This window comes from Necator americanus, chromosome V (assembly GCF_031761385.1).
Source record: "Necator americanus strain Aroian chromosome V, whole genome shotgun sequence".
Taxonomy (NCBI): Eukaryota; Metazoa; Nematoda; class Chromadorea; order Rhabditida; family Ancylostomatidae; genus Necator; species Necator americanus.
In genome coordinates, this window is record NC_087375.1 from 10,906,226 (window position 1) to 10,925,425 (window position 19,200).

The 19,200-nt window shown below is 37.4% G+C and overlaps 1 protein-coding gene across 4 annotated transcripts in view; it reads left to right on the forward strand.

Annotated features, from left to right (window-relative positions):
- Positions 1-19,200, forward strand: part of RB195_013519 (uncharacterized protein) — a gene marked incomplete at both ends in the record, with an annotated part of 81,968 nt that extends 62,768 nt beyond the window's left edge. For 3 of the 4 annotated variants that reach the window (XM_064203375.1, XM_064203376.1, XM_064203377.1), the window contains 11 exons: positions 747-858; positions 14,478-14,627; positions 14,893-14,969; positions 15,498-15,641; positions 16,673-16,756; positions 16,837-16,914; positions 17,106-17,204; positions 17,281-17,441; positions 17,577-17,683; positions 18,279-18,364; positions 19,069-19,200. In XM_064203375.1, the coding sequence (XP_064059256.1) occupies positions 747-858; positions 14,478-14,627; positions 14,893-14,969; positions 15,498-15,641; positions 16,673-16,756; positions 16,837-16,914; positions 17,106-17,204; positions 17,281-17,441; positions 17,577-17,683; positions 18,279-18,364; positions 19,069-19,200 (1,230 nt within the window). Of the gene's footprint in view, positions 1-746; positions 859-13,760; positions 13,888-14,477; positions 14,628-14,892; positions 14,970-15,497; positions 15,642-16,672; positions 16,757-16,836; positions 16,915-17,105; positions 17,205-17,280; positions 17,442-17,576; positions 17,684-18,278; positions 18,365-19,068 lie in introns of those variants that run through there. The other variant, XM_064203378.1, reaches the window with a different exon arrangement.

Below are 19,200 nucleotides of genomic sequence, written 5' to 3' on the forward strand. Positions count from 1 at the left end.
CGTCAAATTTCTAGTTCCATATCAGTCAAAGGGGAAAATGCAGCAAGTGGATTACGGCCTTCGAATCCCAAATTGTCACGTGGGCATACTGTTTGAAAAAAAAAAACTAGCCAAATATGTAGTGTACAATAATAAATATACAAACAAAAATTACTAACTAAATAGCCGTCACAAGTCAAACATTCACAGTTCCTCACATTTGGAGTCCTTACACTTGGGTTGTGTTGAGTTTCTTATGACGTCATGAATCATCGTCGTCACGACATCGTCAGATATTTTTATCTATGCGAGACGATAAGAGATCGGCCACTTTTTAATGGCATCATCCCACGAATCTGAGGTGGTACGGATTTCAGGTGGAGTATTCGAATACGGGATAGTAGATTTTGGAGAGGGAGGGCCGTCCATTTCTTCCTAATTTGCCGCAAAAAGAAACTTCCTGGAAGATGAGGCGCATGCACAAGGCTGGCTCCACTCGAACTCTTTGTAGAAAGTAGCGCGCCGGAACGCTCGTAGCCGTATCTTCCGTTTTTTTAATGGCAATTAGGAAGAAATGGACGGAATCACCTTTCTCTCTATAATCTACGACCCCGTATGCGAATACTCCACCTGAAATCCGTACCACCTCAGATTCGTGGGGTGATGCCTTTAAGTAAAAATCAACCTGAACCAAGTTTTAGTTTATATTAATTTAATTAAAAATTTAAACACTCTTTCTTTGGCGATTATCAAAATGATGTTTCTAGGAAATCCCATTAAATGAGGTTCTGGATCTAAAGAACATAGATCACGACACGCTGAAGCGATCTCGAACTCACTATTTTGAGATACGCACCCAGGACTGCACCTACTATATTGGTTCGTTCGCAATACGCTTTTTTTCTCGCTGTTTTTTTTTGTAATACAGCGATCTTTATGCTGTACAGATACATTCACTCCTATAGGCGTTTCCCATCTTTTCTTTTCTTCGAAATTTCTCCAATTCCACTTATGAAGCTGGAGAAAACTACCTGGAGCAGATCACAAAAATCTGTTTCAGTCACGTACAGGTTCGAAAAGGTGTGCGCCTGTATTTCAGGCACATGTAGGTCTTATCAGTTGTTTGTAGTTATGCAGTATAGAAAAGACCAATGACCGTGTCGAGAGAAAAACACGTGAAACTCACGACGAGTCTGGACGATCTTACCATACAACGAAACAGTACATACGTAGCAGTACGAAATTTTCGATGTTTTCATCGCTGTCAAGCTCAGGAATAGAAGGATTCATGTAAAAGTTGTTGCTGGGGATTGTTGCCGACGATTCCAGAAATAATCTGCTCTCTCCTGCAATGAATCTAGAACCATTTAGATGGGTAAAAATTAGATAACAAACCGTAGAAAGCGCATTTGAGCACGAGAATGAGTTGGATTCTTTTCGATTATGTCATATTATTCATATCGTGTGTGTTTTCTCCACATTTTGTACGTTATTTACATCAAAATCATTCGTTCATTTCTCTTTTCTTTCATTTCTTTCATTTTTTCTTCTTTTTTTCTCCTACCTCTCTTTTTTTCTAACAGTTTCGGATTCTCTCTCCTTTTTGACTGGCATATCTGTCTTACAACTCAGCAAAAGTGAACAATTACATAGTTTTCTTCGTGACGTGTTTCGTATTCCTCAGTTACTTTGGACTGTTCATCTCGATCTTAGGAGAAAATCCAAAGAGAGACGAACGAAGAACTTTCCATATCAATCATTGTTTTTTTTTTGCACTCTCTGCAAACCTGCATTTTGCTGTTGTTTGTTTCGTTAGTGAGACCGTTCACTCATCTTAGATGTCATCTTTGATTTCCTGGACTTCCTTTCTGTATGAATAGCTTTACTAGCTTTCGCTCTCTTTTCCTTCATCATACATTCATAAGTTTCTTCTTTAGACCCAAAATGGATGTAGAAATATATTTTAGGTACACTTAATCATTTAAAACGGATGGATAACTTTCATTCATGCTAAATATGTGTCTAAATGTAGTTGGAAAGTCGTAACAGATATATCTCTAGCTTTTTTATTCTGCAGTTTTCCTCTCTCTTTCTTTCTTTCTTTCTTTCTCTTCTAACAGTCTCTCTTTCCTTTTTTCTTTCTTCCTTTTCACCTCCTTTTTTCTTTGAGTAACTATTTTTAAGACGATCTTTCGTAAAGTTAGAAAAAATCTTCTTTCAAATAATTATATAGCCAACAATCCCACAACTCTTATCATTTTTACCTCCTTTGTGGGTTTCATTACGACCTCCATTTCTTTCTTTCTTTCCTTTTCTTTTGTCTCACGCTTTCTTTCTCTATAGTATCAAGGTGCCCAACTATTAAAGGACGAATCCCATCCAGTGCTGTTTTAAGATGTGAACATAAAGAAAATTGCTATAGTTGTTTTGGAAAATTTTCGAATTATGGTCATATGACAAGAAAAAGGTGTTGATGGCAGTAATCTCAAAAAAAAGTGCCAAATAAAACGTAAATGGCTAAAAACATTAATTTTCTTTTCTTAGAGTACATATTATGTATCTTTTTATGAAGTAGAATAATGCAAATTCAAATTACACTGGCAATTTGAAATCGTCTAAAATTTTCCAGAAATTTCTTGAACAACGTTAGATGACCGATTTATACATTTCTCACCTCCATTTGGCACACATACACACATCACATATGTACATATTTGCTGTGTAAATGTACGACTTTTACCCATTGAATGGTGTTTTCTTTTCCTGTCACATAATCCTACAAAAAAAAATCTGGATTCTAGACGTCCCATTCATCTTTTGAGTTGACTCGAGAGCATCCAGTTCACCGATGATTCACCGAGACCTTGGTTGAGATCCAGACTGTTCAATAGCGTTTTACAGTTACGTAACCGGTTCTACGGTAACTGGTATCCGATCTCTCGTAGCAGGCTTCGGAGAGTCTTCAGTTCACAATTCTTTTACGAACACAGGCTGCCTAACAGACAACATTTGTGCTTTTTTTAGTCGAAATGAGACGTTTCTCGATGTTACGGTTGGGCTTTGTGTTTGTTTCACGGTAATATTTACGGTTTTTGCCGAAAAAAAAACTTCATTGGAACAACCCACATACCATTTTCGTTTAGTTTTTGTTGTATACAATGTACACAAACTAGTGAAACCAGTAAAATGTGCGTTATACAGCAAACTAAACAAATGCATCAACATCACAGCTGTTGAATATGCTGATTTCTGTATTTTTTTCATATTTTACAGCTCCAATTTTTGATCTTGCTGCCTTTCATTTTTTTCTTTTTTGATGTCTTGTCATGGAACACAAAATTTTCGATTCCTCCTATCAGTGCGATGTTTTTTTGCCACGTTTTCTTTTTTTATGTCACTTTGCAAAAAACTCCACACATTACTAGGAAACAAAGAACTAAAACGAAAAGATTTCAGAGTTCTCTACGGGGAAAATTTATGAAGTCCAGAAATTTGTGCTGGTTACTGTTGAAGTTTCTCTTTTTTTCTTTCTTTTATATTAATATTGTGAACTTTGTGAACCTTTTTTTCTTGGGAATTCGAAGTGTGGATGTGACGTCTTTTGGCTTCTTCGAGCAAAATCGATGTTTTCACTGAATTAGATAAAAAAAAATCTTCGGATTTGCTTACGTAAATTTTGAAAATTGCCAAACGGAATTTTTCGTAGTTTTCTTTTCACTTGTGGACATCATTACACGAACACATGGTTTGCTTTCACCCAGCCACCTACACGCACAACCTGTTCCAGCCGGCTCAGCGCTGTGTGCTGAGCTGGTTTTTGTTCGGTTCAAGGTTCCCAATACTTTGTTGCTTTGCCAAGAACTTGCTATGTTGTATTCTTTTAGCGCACGATGCTATCGTGTGCCGAAGAATTTGCAACTTGGCGCGGTTATCTCGTCCAAAAATCGCGTCGCTGTTGTTTAGCGCACGTTACGTAAGCAAAAGCATCGCAACATTCTCGGCAAAAGACCGATATTTCGTGGGAACATGGATTTATTCCTTTTTTCATGGAATTTAACTGCTAGTCTTGACATTGTTTGAGCTTTTCGCCGCAATGTTTCTTTTAATTCGATATTTGGTACGATTTCTGTACGTTCGTTTTTTTTTTCGGAAAGGGTAAAAAAGGACAGAGAAAATAGGAGAAGAAGCGCTTGAAGAAGGAAAAAAATAAGAAAAGACTCGCTTGCTAATTTCACCCATTTACGTTTTTGGTGTTTTGACATTTCAAGAATTTCGAGAAATTTTTTTGGCATCAGATTTTTCAAAAAACAACTGTTGCAATTTACAATTTTTTTTTTCAGTAGTTAATTTTGTTAGATTTTTCTTTCCTCGTATCAGCTACAAACTCTTCACCCTTTGATCTTCTCCTGAGCTCCATTGACTTTACTCCCAGGAAAACTGATCCCACTTGCTTAGTGCATAACCCATGCTACATTGATATCTATCTAATTCAATCTCACTTGTCTTTGAGTTGTTTCGAAACGAAAAGCGAATAAAATTTAAGAACGAAATTTGTGCTGCTTATGTTTGTGCTAAGCAATTAGCGGAGATCGTGATGAGTTTGTTCAGTTTGTGTAAATAGATGACAGCGAACACCTCAAATAAAACTGATTCACGAATTTAGCAGCAGATTGATATTTTATACTCCATATTGCTGTCGTTCGTTTCATCAAAACTTCTAGATCTCAGAAACTATTAATCAATTAATGATTCAATTGAGTTGATCTCAACTTAGAACGCATTAGGTGACCAAAAAAAATTTGAGCAATCAAGTAGTTAATATCTTTTGAATAACCTTTCTTGAGAAGAAAAGGTAAATATGATAATTTTACTGTAGGTTTAAAAAAAAGCGTACGGCGTAACGTACATTGTTCTGATAATCCTATGAGATCCTTGAGAAATTCGCCTAACACTGCTTTCTCCTATGAAACGCATGAGAAGACTTTAAAAAAAGATTGATCATAAATTTGATGCTGATTTCAAATATATTCTATACTTAGATGTACTTTACTCTTGAAAGACTCTTTGTTTTTTTTTCTCAATAATAATGTTCAAATTGCGTTAATCTCTTCAATTTGATGCTGTAACCTCGTAAGGCGTTTCTCGAACGTTTTTTCGGGACGTTTTAGTGAGACGCAAACTATTGCGCCAATCCTCCCCACCCCTCACCCTAGCTCCGGCTATCTACCACTCTTTATACATAGGAGTCAATGGTTCTCCTTGAGAAGGTGTCCTTCTTGAACTCGTTTGTGTTTTTCTTATTCTCCTTGAAATCCTTTTTTGGACTCACACCTTTGCATCTTCACTACATTTTTGTACTCCCCGTAGCATTGTGGTGGTAATTTTTCTCATTGAAAGATTGCGCTAATTTTAACCCCAGTATAAATTCCGAGAAACTTGCACAGAATCGAAAATCACTTTTTGAATGTTTCTTTTTTATTACGTAAAATAATTTGTTCACTGTTGAATTTAGAGCGTTATGTTTTAGAAGACATCCTGCTGAATTCAGATTCATGTCTAAATTCTTCAATTTTGATTCGTTTCGAACGCGCTGACAAGAAGTGACATTTAGAACAGTCAGCGCACAGGTTTTTATCATTGGTTGGATATATTGCTTGGAGAAAGAAAAACCTATGTAGGCTTTAATGGATATTTTATAGTTATCTCAGACAGCAGCGTACATAAATCTGTCCTTTAAGCGAAGATAACTTCCTGGCTTCCTACCATATGTACGTCAATCAAAACGTGTTTACATTTATCGTCTCATTTCTTGCACTGACTCAAGATATTAATGGTATTAATATTTGTTTTTTGGTTATTACTTTTGGGATTTACTGGGGATTTGTTGTTGGATCAGCGACGATATCAAACCGTGAGCTATCCATGCTACAAAGAAGTGACCTGACCAGTCATTCTCATGGGGCCAGTGATGTGCAGCAATGCCCGGAATGTTGTGCTTGCTTGGCTGAATTCTCGCTCTTCGAGCGTTCATCGCTCGTCCGTTGTTATCTGTTTGCCCGTTTGCACTTCTACGACAACATGTCATTGTGAACTGGGACAGGACAGTGTGATTGACTTTCACTTTGGGCCCCGATCTCTAAGTTCAACCAAAACGATCCTCTTTTTTTCGACGGTCGTGTTCTCGAAGACAAAAGCAGAAACCAAAACAGTTGCGTGTGAAAGAAAAAACCGACACTGGTTTCTGAAATGTTCGTGATTTATTCCATTCTTCTTGTTCTTTTGTTTCGCACCAGTTCTGATAGATTGGTTGTGCGAAAAAGAAAGGTGCACAGATGAAAAATTTTCTGTTGCCACTTTGCATGGATATTTTTCAAATTCTACAAGGAAGAAAATAGGATATTTGTTTCCACAAAAGTTAATCATTATTATTGACTAATTAGCTGAATATGGTTTTAAAGCAGCTGAAATTGCATTTAAAAAAGTGACTATCTTCAAGATACGTAAATTGTCTACAGTTCTTTCTGAATAAAAAAAAGATGGAGATATTACCTTCTTTTCCTTGAAAGTCTAAATGGAACATAGATTCACATACATATGTGTATGTTTTGCCTTTATTTTGTTTTCTTTTTTTTTAATTCATTTCTTAATGAAAACAATTTTATTCAGCATTCAGTCAAACATTTTAAAAAGTTGGAGTAGTATTTCTACAAAACGTTTCTTGAATAGATGTCGCAGAATGGTTCGCTTTTCCGGAATCATCCCTGCTTTTTTTGAAAATAATTTTTTTATATGATGGCGAAATAAAAACATTATGCGGTTTAGCAAACCGGTTTTGCAATGAAGTTTGGATAAGCGCGCATTTTTGTCGCTTACATAATTGCGACGTAAGGCATCCGGTGAATCCGAATTTTTTTTATGCTTTAATATTCCACCGGAGCAGAATTTTTATTTGCATAGATTAATCGTGGGACAGGCATTGTGCGTCAATCATTTTTTTCTTGGAGAAGCTTACGGATTTACTGCTGTTCGATGTACTTGCTGTCAAACTGGTTCTTGGACTTTTTTAATGGTAGCAGCACAAAATTGAGGATGTAGGGATTTATCAAAAGGAAAGAGATAAGGTTAGGGATGTAAATCACGAGTTTGAAAAAAAGCGCTGAAAAACGGCGTGCGAAACAGCCTTTAGGCTTGAGGCACCTTATAACGCGCCACCTTTGTACGCGCTGCATCTGCAAGCGGGCGAACGAAAATCAATGAGATTTTCTCAGCTGCCCATTCAAACAATGAATGACTAGGCTGCTCAGAGAGTTGGCATATGTACAGGAGCCGCAACTTTCTGAACAACCCTGCCTATCCCACGATTAATCTATGCAAATAAAAATTCTGCTCCGGTGGAATATTAAAGCATAAAAAAAATTCGGATTCACCGGATGCCTTACGTCGCAATTATGTAAGCGACAAAAATGCGCGCTTATCCAAACTTCATTGCAAAACCGGTTTGCTAAACCGCATAATGCTTTTGTTTCGCCATATCATATAAAAAAAAATTATTTTCAAAAGAAGACTACTCGTTATAAGGTGTCTCGTAGCAAAACTTCAAAGACAAATGCCGTTCCCCACGCCTTTTTTCAGGACGATTAGGAAGAATTGAGCGTGAGCACACCCATTTTTTTGTGATCTTCACCTTCTAACTCTATCTTTTCGTGGAGAGATCCCAACACCGTCAATTTCGTGATATGCCGAATACTTCCTTGTAAACTAACAGCTAGGGCGAGAAGCCGAGAAATTGCTTTGTAAAAATCCAGAAGCAGTCACTGCTAACTTATTCAACCTCGAATTTCATTTTGAACTTCGAAAAAAAAAGAAAATCCCGTTTAGGATAGATTCGGTGCACACTTAAGTGCAATGCAACTAGAATCTTTTATTTGCAGAGCGAACATTTTCTAAGTTTGTTCCTTCAGAAACAGACGAAAGAGCACAGGAACAAGCGATAAGAGTCCCAACCAACTCAATCACTAACTATTGAAGTATTTCATTTCTTGTCTATCGGAAAGACTTCCATCACAAAGAATTTCTTTTTGTAAATGTCGAACTAGTTGTTATAGAAATAAGTTTATTTCAAAAAAATGGACCGAAAAAAATGAGCATAGATAAATGAGCTTTTGCAAATTTGTTGCAAATTTTCATCTACACCACCACATCGCTGCAACAAATTGTTTACGCAGATTTTGTGCGAAAAAGATTGACGTCAATGATTCCTGCTTGTTTAACTGGCGATTATGGTTTGATCGTTCATTGCGGCTTCGAAACCAGTCCATATTCTCAGGCGATTTTTGCCGAAACCAATCCGTATCACCTAAAAACACACACACACGCACACCGTATCTGAACGAAACTGGTCAGGATTTGCTCACCGGTTGGTTGTGTCGTCTATTTTCGATTGAATGACGTCGAAACGACGGCGGCGGTAATACGGATTATGATGCGAGAACCTACGCATCGACGTCAGAATTACCATCGGTGACGTCGACAAGCACGTCTACCAAACAGCTAACACTTATGCATTGCGTTAAGAGCGAAAAACTACTTACATAGAAAATCTGTCTTTATCTCAAGCATCTGGAAACGCCATTCTTCGGGCGAGAGGGCACCGCCATTCTTCAGGCGCTCCGTTCCAGCTACGCCCCCATTTTCTCTTTTCTGCTTTAAACTGAGGCTATTGATGTGGATCTGCACGAATTCATGTGTTCCTTCTATTCGAGAATAAAATTAAACATCCAAACATTTAGTAGTTCAATAATATCATATTTTTATGCTGTGAAAGAAAACACATTTAAAAATTTAATTTATTTTTATTTCTGAAAATCCCCTTTCCTTGAGAATTTCATCCGACTTTTTCGTCATCATACGTAACGTCAAGTGGGATTTCATACTATTTTTCTTCTATCTTTCTTTTCTCGTCTATCCTCCATATCAGGCACCCCCCAAATTGGGGGGGGGGGAAAAGAGAGGGGGAGGAATAGAAAAAGGAAAGGAAAAAAAAAGGGGGGGGGGGCCCCCCCCTAAAAAAAAAAAAAAAAAAAAAGGGGGGCGGATCTTAAGCGTCTTGAAAGGAGGAACCCCCCCCCCTCCTCCCCCCCCCCCCCAAACAACCCCCCTAACATAAATAAATATTGGGTAATAATTTGGGTATCTTGACAAGTTTTTTTTTTCCTGATCTAAAAACTTCTTTCTACATGACATTGAATCTGATCATTAAAGAATAAAAACATTGTAAAACTTCCACGGAAACTGTTATTCGAGCGTGAAAGTTTTCTTTCTACGCAAATTCGACCGGAAAGACAGGCGCCATATTACATAGCGTTCGCCAACTTCCGCCCACTCCCCATTCCGACTTGCTTAGAATAATTAGAAATTGTTGGGAAGCATGTCAGAACGGAAATTTTCTTCAATCACCTTACTCTCTTGAATGTTTGGAGTGTTCTCCATAGAGAATACATTAGTGTTTTTGTGATTTCTGTTCCTGTCTGACTGCAGCTTCCAAGAATTTCTGTCGTTTTCTTCGCTCTTTTTCTCTGATATCAATATGGACCCACTTCTGAGCGGCTATGTTTAGAATTTGTCGCAACAACTGAACTTTTAAAACAGAACAGGTAATAATGGTGTGATTTTATCACTGTGAAATTGATATCACTATTTTGATCTTATCACTGCCTGCAGAAGAACGCCTTCGTTGTGTAAATAACCTGATATTGCAAGGTCTTAACCTTTTTATTCTCTTGCCACTGAAATATTTGTCTTCCTGCTGAGGAATGAATCCAACCACTGAAAGAATCCTGATTTTTCAATGTCACAAGAATGGGTGTGGTCGGGAATAATTTTCTTTCCCTCCTTGAAAATTCTAGAATCTTTGAAGGCATAAGCATTAAACGGTATACGCGTACGTCACCGTAACGCGTCCTTGATTTCTGTCCCTTCTATTCGACTACGTCATAGCCCTTTCAGAGTACAAAGGCAGAACTTCGGACATCATTGTGCGGCACACATCTTCAGACATTACGCCAATAGCTCGCTAGATCGCTCTACCTCTTTCCTTAACTCCGACTCGAGTTTTTTTTTTTAAAGAATCTCCATTTTTTCCTCTCCATTGTTTTTTCTCTTCTCTTTTTCTTCTCCTTTCTCCTTCTTTTCTCCTGTTCGCTGTTCCTTGTGGAAATCCAAAGGTACGAAGAAGTGAAGAAGAACACAGCGGATCGCATGGCGATTTGAACTGTTCGTCGTTTCGACCGGCCACAGTCCGCCTTCCGCGATCGTCGTCGTCGTTTTGTGGCTTTCGCTGAACTCGTTTCATACATTCCTTCGGCTGGCTCTGATCTATCTGGATGGAGATAATGTTTCGCTCGCCGTGCGTTGCGTATCTTTCGCATTTTAACTATACGACCGTTACAATTCTTTGCGCTTCTTACACCTCCTAACCTCGCCGTGTTGTCCTATTAAACGGTGGTATACGTTCACGTCACATAGTTGCGTCCTTGATTTTTGTACCTCGGGTTCGACTACGCCCTAGTCTCATTCTTATTCTCAATTCGGCCGATATATAGCTTTGAAATGTTGCATTTATTCTATTCCAATGGGAAAATCCTCTATTTCTGTTGTTTTTTTTGATATATGCTTTCCGACTTTTTTTGAACTAGCCTGAGTCCTACTATGTTTCTAATTAATTTTGGAATTTTTGTATGTATGGGCGTACATACAGTTTTTTTTTTAGAATTTTTCCTTTCGTTCTTTCCTTCTTAGAGTTGTAACGCTCTAATAATTCGGCTGGACATCAAACACAGGGAATTTGCATTCGGACCTTAGCCGTTCTATTTGCATTTAAAACACCTCCATTCAGCTACACGCCCTCTCGCTCATTCTTCTCTAACCTCTTTTTCGACTTGTTGCTGGGAACGTGGCTAGAAACACCGTACATATTTTGAAAAATCGCTAAATCCTAAAAGTCCTTCTTTTTGCTTTAAGGTCCTGTAGGAAAAAAGTGAATGTTTTTTTTTTAATTTTTGACTGTGGAATCAAATTATGAAAATATTTATAAATTAGCGACTAGCGATGATTTTTCGCGTAAATTATGAATAAATAAATCTTCTTTCTATGACCATATAGTTACATGAGTTCTCACTGACCTTGTTCCAATCGTATGTTTGACGAACGGTTCGCAGAATGTTCTAACCGTTGCAGCGGTTGAAATTACCGCTACTTCTCAACAAAAAAAAAAGAAAAGAAGCTAAGAGTGCTAGGCGAGAACGGAAAAATCCAGAAATAGTTTTTGGCTTTTGTTCTGGATTTTATATATTTAGTAATATTTAGTAAGTATATGTAAATTATGTGTTTGAATAAAGCTGTAGTTTGAATTGATCGCTACTTCTCTGCGTATATTTAGGTAGTCAACATAAAATTTTGGAAGAAAAATTAGCTACAGTAACTAGAGAAAACTCATTAAACCAAGAACTCTCGCTACCACTCAATAATATCTCGTCCAAGAATTGTTTACAACTACATATTCGAACTCAACTATTCATATCTTGCAAGTGCTCTCTCATCTTCCAAGTGGGACCAATCGAACCGCTATCTCGTTCGTGGAGCTTTTCTTGTCGGCTTTTTTAGGGCAGTTTTCGTCCGATGTGTCTGAGTCGGTCAATTAAGCACATGGCTATCAGAGACGAACGCCTCGCCACCAGTTCTAGCCGTTTCCTGAATGATCTGGCCAAACTCCGCTATAGGTCTCCTATAGCGAAGTTTGGCCAAAGGCTATACTATGTACAATATGTTGTTCGTTGGATGTTAGCCTTCGTATTGTTAGATTTTGGTAACCTCGGGGTTATACAAACTCATTTATGGCCGAAAAACCATATTTTGATATACTACACTGCTCTTCGACTAAGCCAATGCCAAAGATCGCTTGGTTTAGCTATCACGCGTAATTTATATATATATATATATTCTTACTTGTGTCATTTTATATTTATATTTATTTTATGTAATGAAGCATAATGTAGTATGTAGTGAGATACGCCAAGAAATTCCTGCATTCGTCCGTTTTTGCGCACGTCGTTATTAGGCAGTTTATCTTGGAATACTTATATTATTTATATTTGGCGAGAGATTTTCATCTCTGATAGCCATGTGCTTATTTGTAAATAAATATCTTTTTTTAAACTAAGCGTTAGTAAGCGCTTAAAAGAGGATTCAGAGGTATGTCTTAAGTCAGTTAGTATCAGTAGTTACCTGGGCCAGGGCTATGATTTGTGCAAGAATATTTTCACAGATAACAGTAATGAGGAAGTAATAGTCTTGCGGGAGTCTGAGTCGGAGAGAACCCGGCTAGACATTCGGCTGTGACCCTACAGTAGATGGTTTGAAATCGATCTAGTGCCAACCATGCTTTCATCTCATCCTCATCCCTCCGGGTTCGATAAGTTGGTGTCAAACTTGCCTGGGAGGATGGAAACACTAAACTGACTCATCGGCTCGCCCACGCAAGTCATTGTGTAGGCTGCAGCCGCCGCATTCATAAACCTCCTCGAACCCCCTCAAACGAATCCTGGATTGAAGTCGAACGCGCAGATTTGTCTCTACGCCGTGCACTTTATCCGTTATCCTTATCCTTATCCTATCAATGATCCACTAAAATCCTTGGGACGCACCGCTCACAGAATTATCCCGTTTTCTTATTCATTTTCGATACTTATGTTCTAACATTATTTTTTCCTCTAAATCCTAAACTGCAGTTTTGTCTTTTAGTTGAGAATTTGGTTTAAGTCGGTTTCACACAGCGGTATCCCAAAACAGCATTACTTCTTTTGTTATGGTCGTGACCTCTGTGATAAATTCGTAATTCTACACTCTAGTATAACTCAATATAAACTCTACGAGTATACACTTGGCTCAATTGTCCTATGCACTTTCCTCACGAAAACATCGACAATTTTCTATGGTTCACCTCTTTTTTGTATTGTACGTGTTGCGAATAATCAAATGTTGAAGTTTTTGAGCATTTTCTTTCGCTCTCCATGAACACGTAGAAATGCTAGACGTGCCTGGGAAAAAAATTAAGAAATTGCAGTGGATGAAGATGAAGCCAATGTATGCTTAGTCCTCAAATCTTATTTCCACGTAATTACATTACTTAATGCCCACGCGATTCACGACGTAGTCGAGTCGAATTTCGAACGAATCGAGTGATAATTCATTAAAAAAACCATATTTTGGAAGAGGTGCTATAGAAATTGTTCGCAGACAGTACCAAAACATTTTATTAGTATTTGAATGGAAAAAAAATAATTTGGTCAATTTTCGGCGGAAAAAGTCTTTTAATTTATTAAGTTTGAAAAATAATTCTAGTAGGCTTCTGCTTTGTGAACATCTTTGCATTCCACAACAAATAATGCCACGTTTCACTGATTTCCTCCACTTTTTCTCCTCCTTTCCTACACAGTGCGGTTGTAAATCGGCAGCAATCATCAACATCCCGTTATACGCTGATGTTTTCCAGTTTATCAACAGATTTTCCTGAGACTTGGGAGACATTATTCGGCGCCAGTCTTAATCGCTCTGGGATAATATGATGCTTTGATGATTGCTGTGAAATGTTCTGAATCTTTTACCTATAAATTATTTGCAATGTATATGTAGCCATAACCCGTTCATATTTCTGTTTTTCATTCCGTTTCACCTTATTTCATCCATTCATGATGAGTTTATCATCGTTTTTTTTGTTTCTCAGTATGATGTTGCTTGAACCCGGTTACCTGTGCGCCTACGATTTTCCCCTCATTCATTTCTCTAAAAGAAAACCTGTGACCAACAACATCACAAATCACTACGCTGCAGAATTTCCGTCGACAAGTCGAGGTGATTTCTATTCGAACGAGTTTACGGGCTCATGTTTATGACAAAACATCCATGTGAATATATCATTTGGAATATGTCAGATAAAGTGCATTTGTAACGTAGCAAACATACTTTTTAATAACATACTTTCTAAGGGAAACTAGGTAAATTTGTCAGAAATTGCTTTTTTTTTCGTCTGTTGCGGTGTTAGATCTCTCGTTAAATGAAGGACCACAACATTATGAGAATTTTTGTTTAACTCGTTCAAGTTTTTTCCCTATAAGAAGAATTTCCTTCTTTAGAACTGATGCTCTTTAGAATATAAGTGCCTATTCACTTTTGGAGGACAGGACCTGACGATAAACTGACAATTCCATTCAAAGATCAGGTAGTTTTGGCAAAAAGTGGAAATCTTGGTGGGAAAGGGAAAAAAATGAAATTTTTTGTTGAAATTGTGAAATCTGAAAAAATATCAGGAGGCAAAATTTAAAGGTGAAAAAATAGCTGGTCCAACTCCATCGTTGGGTAACTCGTCTATGGGAAACGCCTATGGAGAAGCAGACATTTCGCAGTGTTTCAATTTTTTCAATAAATCTTTTCTTTCTATTCAGCTGGTTCACCATCAGGAGACGACTCGTTGGACTCGGCGCAATCATGGTCGGCGGCGATCCAGGCGGCACTGATGCCGGTCACACCACAATCGTCAACCGCTGGTCAAAAACGAGGAAACGACATGGCGAAACTGAAAGTCCCTAATGAAAGTACGTTCAGGAGATAATTCCAGAGTTTCTAAGGCAATATTGGTTCTATTTTTTAATTCTGGGACGGACGACTCATTATTGCATCGAATACCCGTCTAAAGAGCGAAAATAATTTTTTTTTAGTTTCGTTTTTTTTTGTTCATTAGGGATTGAGTTCTAAATGAGTAATAATTGAATTTTGAAATTTTCTTTTTTAAATCTACGTTTTATTTCGATTTTCTCTTACGTTCTCACTCTTTTTTTTCACAGAATTACGATTTTCTAGGCGAAAGAGGACGACTTGGCACTACTATTCAAAGTGAACAGGAATTCTCTCAGCTTTATCAGCTGTTTGCTGAAGAGGTTTGTTTTTTTTTCTTCTTTTTTGAAATTATATTAAATTAAACTATTTTATCTATACGAAACGATCCATTTATTTTTCCCAACACTTAACTAAAAGGAGAACGTTTAATTTCTCCATCTCCTCAAAGCTGAAAATTCTTAAAATTTCATATTTTTATTCCTTATTATTTACCATCTTTTGTGTTTTCTGACAATGTTTCTCAGCTTGAAATCTGTAATTTTTATGCATGAAGCAGTAATTTGTAATCATTGTACGAAAGTGGTTTTTTGTGGGGTTTTTTTTTGTCATTTTTTATTTGAATTTTGTGGTATCCAGAAATAAAACAGAAGAGATTACTTGGTAGAAATTGAAAGCAAGTCTGTGAAATTTTCTAAAACACTAGAATGAATGACTTTTTTAAATTATGACATGATCGAGAATGATGAAAAGTTTCTTACAGAAAAGAATTTCGGGCCGAACATTAGTTGAGAAGGGAGGATTTCTTCTTTCCCTCTCTTTTTTTGTGAAACTGCTAATTCCTCGTTTAGGTTCTCGGATCCGGTCAATTCGGCACTGTTTATGGTGGAATTCATCGAAAATCCGGGAAACATGTTGCTGTAAAATTAATAGACAAATTGAAATTCCCGCCAAACAAAGAGGATTTATTACGAGCCGAAGTACATATATTGCAGGTATGTCGTATAGTAAATGTAATAGGTTGCAAATTATCTAGGAGACGTACGATTTTGCCATTACATTTTAATGGTGTCCGGCTTTTAAAGTCGGACAATTGCACCTTGTTCGGTTCGACAAAGCGCCACCGTCCTCCCAGGATTAGGATTTTGATGCGTGCTATCCTTGGGGACACTTGATCCCATCGATCGGGACTATTTTTCTTTAAAAATCCGCAGCAAGTGCCGTGTCGGTCAGAACGTTTTGTGACCGAATCGGGTTGGTCGAGGTTTTAGTTGGACTCTTTTCGCTTAACTGCTGGTCCTTTTTCGCGTAAATTGACGCATCGTAGTTGAGAAATTTCCCATTTATTTCTCAGCGAAAAAAAATCCTGAGGTGAGAAACAGCTTGCTTTGGTTCTGAACTCAGAATAAGATCTACATGCAAAATGGGGTCTTCTCAAACCTTTGTAGGGTATGCTTTTCTAACGATGAATCATTATTCATCTGATTAGGGATATGTGAGTGTTCTATCTTTTGCTGAAACTATAAAATCGCTTGGATATATCCTAAGCGATGCTAAATTCTCTCCAGGGAGACCGCCATCGAGATGAGATGAGCTGATGTATCAGCGTCACATATGAATCAACTGAGATATCAGCTGGATTCGGCTCAAGGACCTCGTCAAAGTCACTCGCGAAACTTGCGAATTTCTTGAATGACGGTGGCCAGAGGTGGGAATGAATGGAAACGATGCTGGATGCCGCGCGATCAGTGAAAACGGGCCATCCGAGTATTGAGTCGTAATCAGTAGTAAGAGAGTTAACTTGAAGTACTATGACGTGCGTAACTAGTGATTGATGGGTAAAAAGAAAGGAACAAAATGTGGCTACAATAAAGCTGACACGAACTATAAACGGATAAAATGTTACAGAAACGGGGCGTAAAGAAATTCTACAAAAAATCTTTTTTTGGAAAATTAAAATTGTACTTGTTTTCTGTTTATACCCATAAATATCTTCTAGTATTAAAACGATTTTTATCGTTTCCAGAAAGTCCATCACCCAGGTGTTGTTGATTTCCAACAAATGCTTGAAACCCCGGATCGAATATTTGTTGTCATGGAAAAGTTGAAGGTGTGTTTTATGGATTTCTTTTTTTTGATTTTTGAAGAATTTTTTAAAATTATCAGTTGCGTAATTTTATCGTATTCTAGGGTGATATGTTAGAGATGATATTGTCAAGCGAGAAAGGACGGCTAAGCGAGAGGATCACGCAATTCCTTGTTGCGCAGGTAACCATTCTCCATTTTTTCCAAAATCCCATTTTCCATTTTTTTCAGTTTTTTTCCAATATTTACTAATCTATTCATCTATTTCCTTTGCGCTAACGTCCACTTTTCCACATTTATGCAACAATATTGGCTGTTAATTTTATTTTCTTTCCTTCTGTTGTTTTTTTCTGCTTATTTGGAATATTTGGCAGATTCTTGTTGCTCTTCGCTATCTCCACAATCAAAATATCGTCCATTGTGATTTGAAGCCAGAGAACATCCTGTTGACTTCGAATTCGGATTTTCCGCAGGTGTGTATCTTTTCTTCGCATTTGTTTTTGATGTGTTCTTTTTTTCAACTTTTTTTCCCTAATTTTCCTTTCCCAGGTGAAACTCTGCGATTTTGGCTTCGCGAGGATCATCGGTGAGAAATCGTTCCGTCGATCCGTGGTAGGCACTCCGGCCTATCTTGCACCGGAGGTGCTTTGTAACAAAGGTTTCAATCGTTCTCTGGACATGTGGAGTGTTGGAGTGATTGTGTACGTCAGGTAAGACTTCTCGGAAGAACGAAAGAGAAGAAAAAAAAAACTGAATTTCGCTGCCAACTGATTATAACCTGATCATCAGATCATTACCATTAACCCGTATTAGTCAAATCAGCAGATCAATCGTTCTATTTCTAGCCTTTCTGGTACGTTTCCCTTCAACGAGGACGAAGACATTCTTGATCAAATACAAAATGCTGAGTTCATGTATCCACCTAATTTATGGAAGGAAATCGGTGATAACGGTCAGAGATTTTCTTTTTGCTTTTTGTCAAAATAAATTCCATTCTCATTACATACCTATAAATTTCTAGCTTGAAATTTTCGTGTTAATCCCTCACTTTATGGAATTGTACATATATGTAGCGTTTTGAGGTGAATGACTTTGAGTTTCTGAGGGTTTTAAATTAATTCAATAGTAGTAGTCTGAAATCATTGAAGAATTTGATGATTTTTTTGGTTGGGCATGGTTCCCCTTCTTTAAAACTCATCCTAATGCTTCTTTTTTTTTCTCCGAAACTACAGTATATATTTCTTTATATTTAAAACCACATATTTATAGTAGTGATATATTTTTAGCGGAATAGTAGCGGAGTATATCTTTTGACATGAGAACTAGCCGGCGAATTTATTTATTCATCATAGAGGATTTCTTGATAGGATTTCCATACCCTCACCCTCGATCAACCGCATCGTTTCAAAGAATAATATTTTTGAGTTCTTTGTTCTAACGTAAAAAGAAATATCATAAAAGACAAGTAATGCGTTCCTTTTTTCTTAGATTTTCCTGCTTTTCTTTTTTTTTCTTTTCTTTTCTTTTTTCTTAGATTTTCCTTTCAGCAATCGAATTCATCAACGGCCTACTCCAGGTGAAAATGAGTAAACGATTCACAGTCTCAAAGGCGCTAGCACACATTTGGATGCAGGTAGGTATCGAGTGGAAAATTACCCCTTCACTCACTGAGCTTTTTTTTGCTAAAAAAAACTGGAGGCTATAGGTGGGAGTAATTTATAAATACTATTTGTCCTGGATGTTGATCTTGCTCTTCGGAAAATTTGTGCGGTTTTTTGGGAGTGGAGGAGGATAAGAAGCGTTGCTTCTGGACATGACATGACTTTGTGAGCACCGCCCAGCACCATTCGCCATACTCAACCGATCGTTTTACTGTCTTGATTTTCTGCTTTTTATCTCGATTTTTTTCTATCTTGCTGGAAAAATTTGAAAAAGTTAATTAGAGATAGTACTTCGTTCCAAAATAACCCATGTTTTCCTAAGAAGTGCGCAAAAGATTGTTTCCTAACTAATGCACAGATTTATGAAGGTGGGAGTTGTGCTTCCTGTAACAGAGATGCTGTAAGTCGAAAAAATCTCTGAAATTGACTCTAAACGTAGATTTTGGTGAATGTGCCTTTGAAAAACAATAACTTACATGGGTTTTTTTTCGATTACTTTCTGTTTTTTTATTGCCAGAAAGTTCCCTGACCATCAGCCACTTTTTTATTGTCACTTCAATCGATAGTTAGGAAGACTGATGCTATTTTTGAGGACCAGGTCATTAAAATACAATTTTTTTTTAAAAATTCATCAATGATTTTTAGACTTGCACCTACAAATAACTCGCATTTTAAGGGATATGAGCTTTGGTCGGACCTTCGGCTATTGGAGAAAACAGTTGGTGAACGATTTTTGACGCACGAAAGTGACGATGCACGATGGAGTGAGTTCGAGAAGGACCACAATCTTACGCCCGTTTACGTTTAG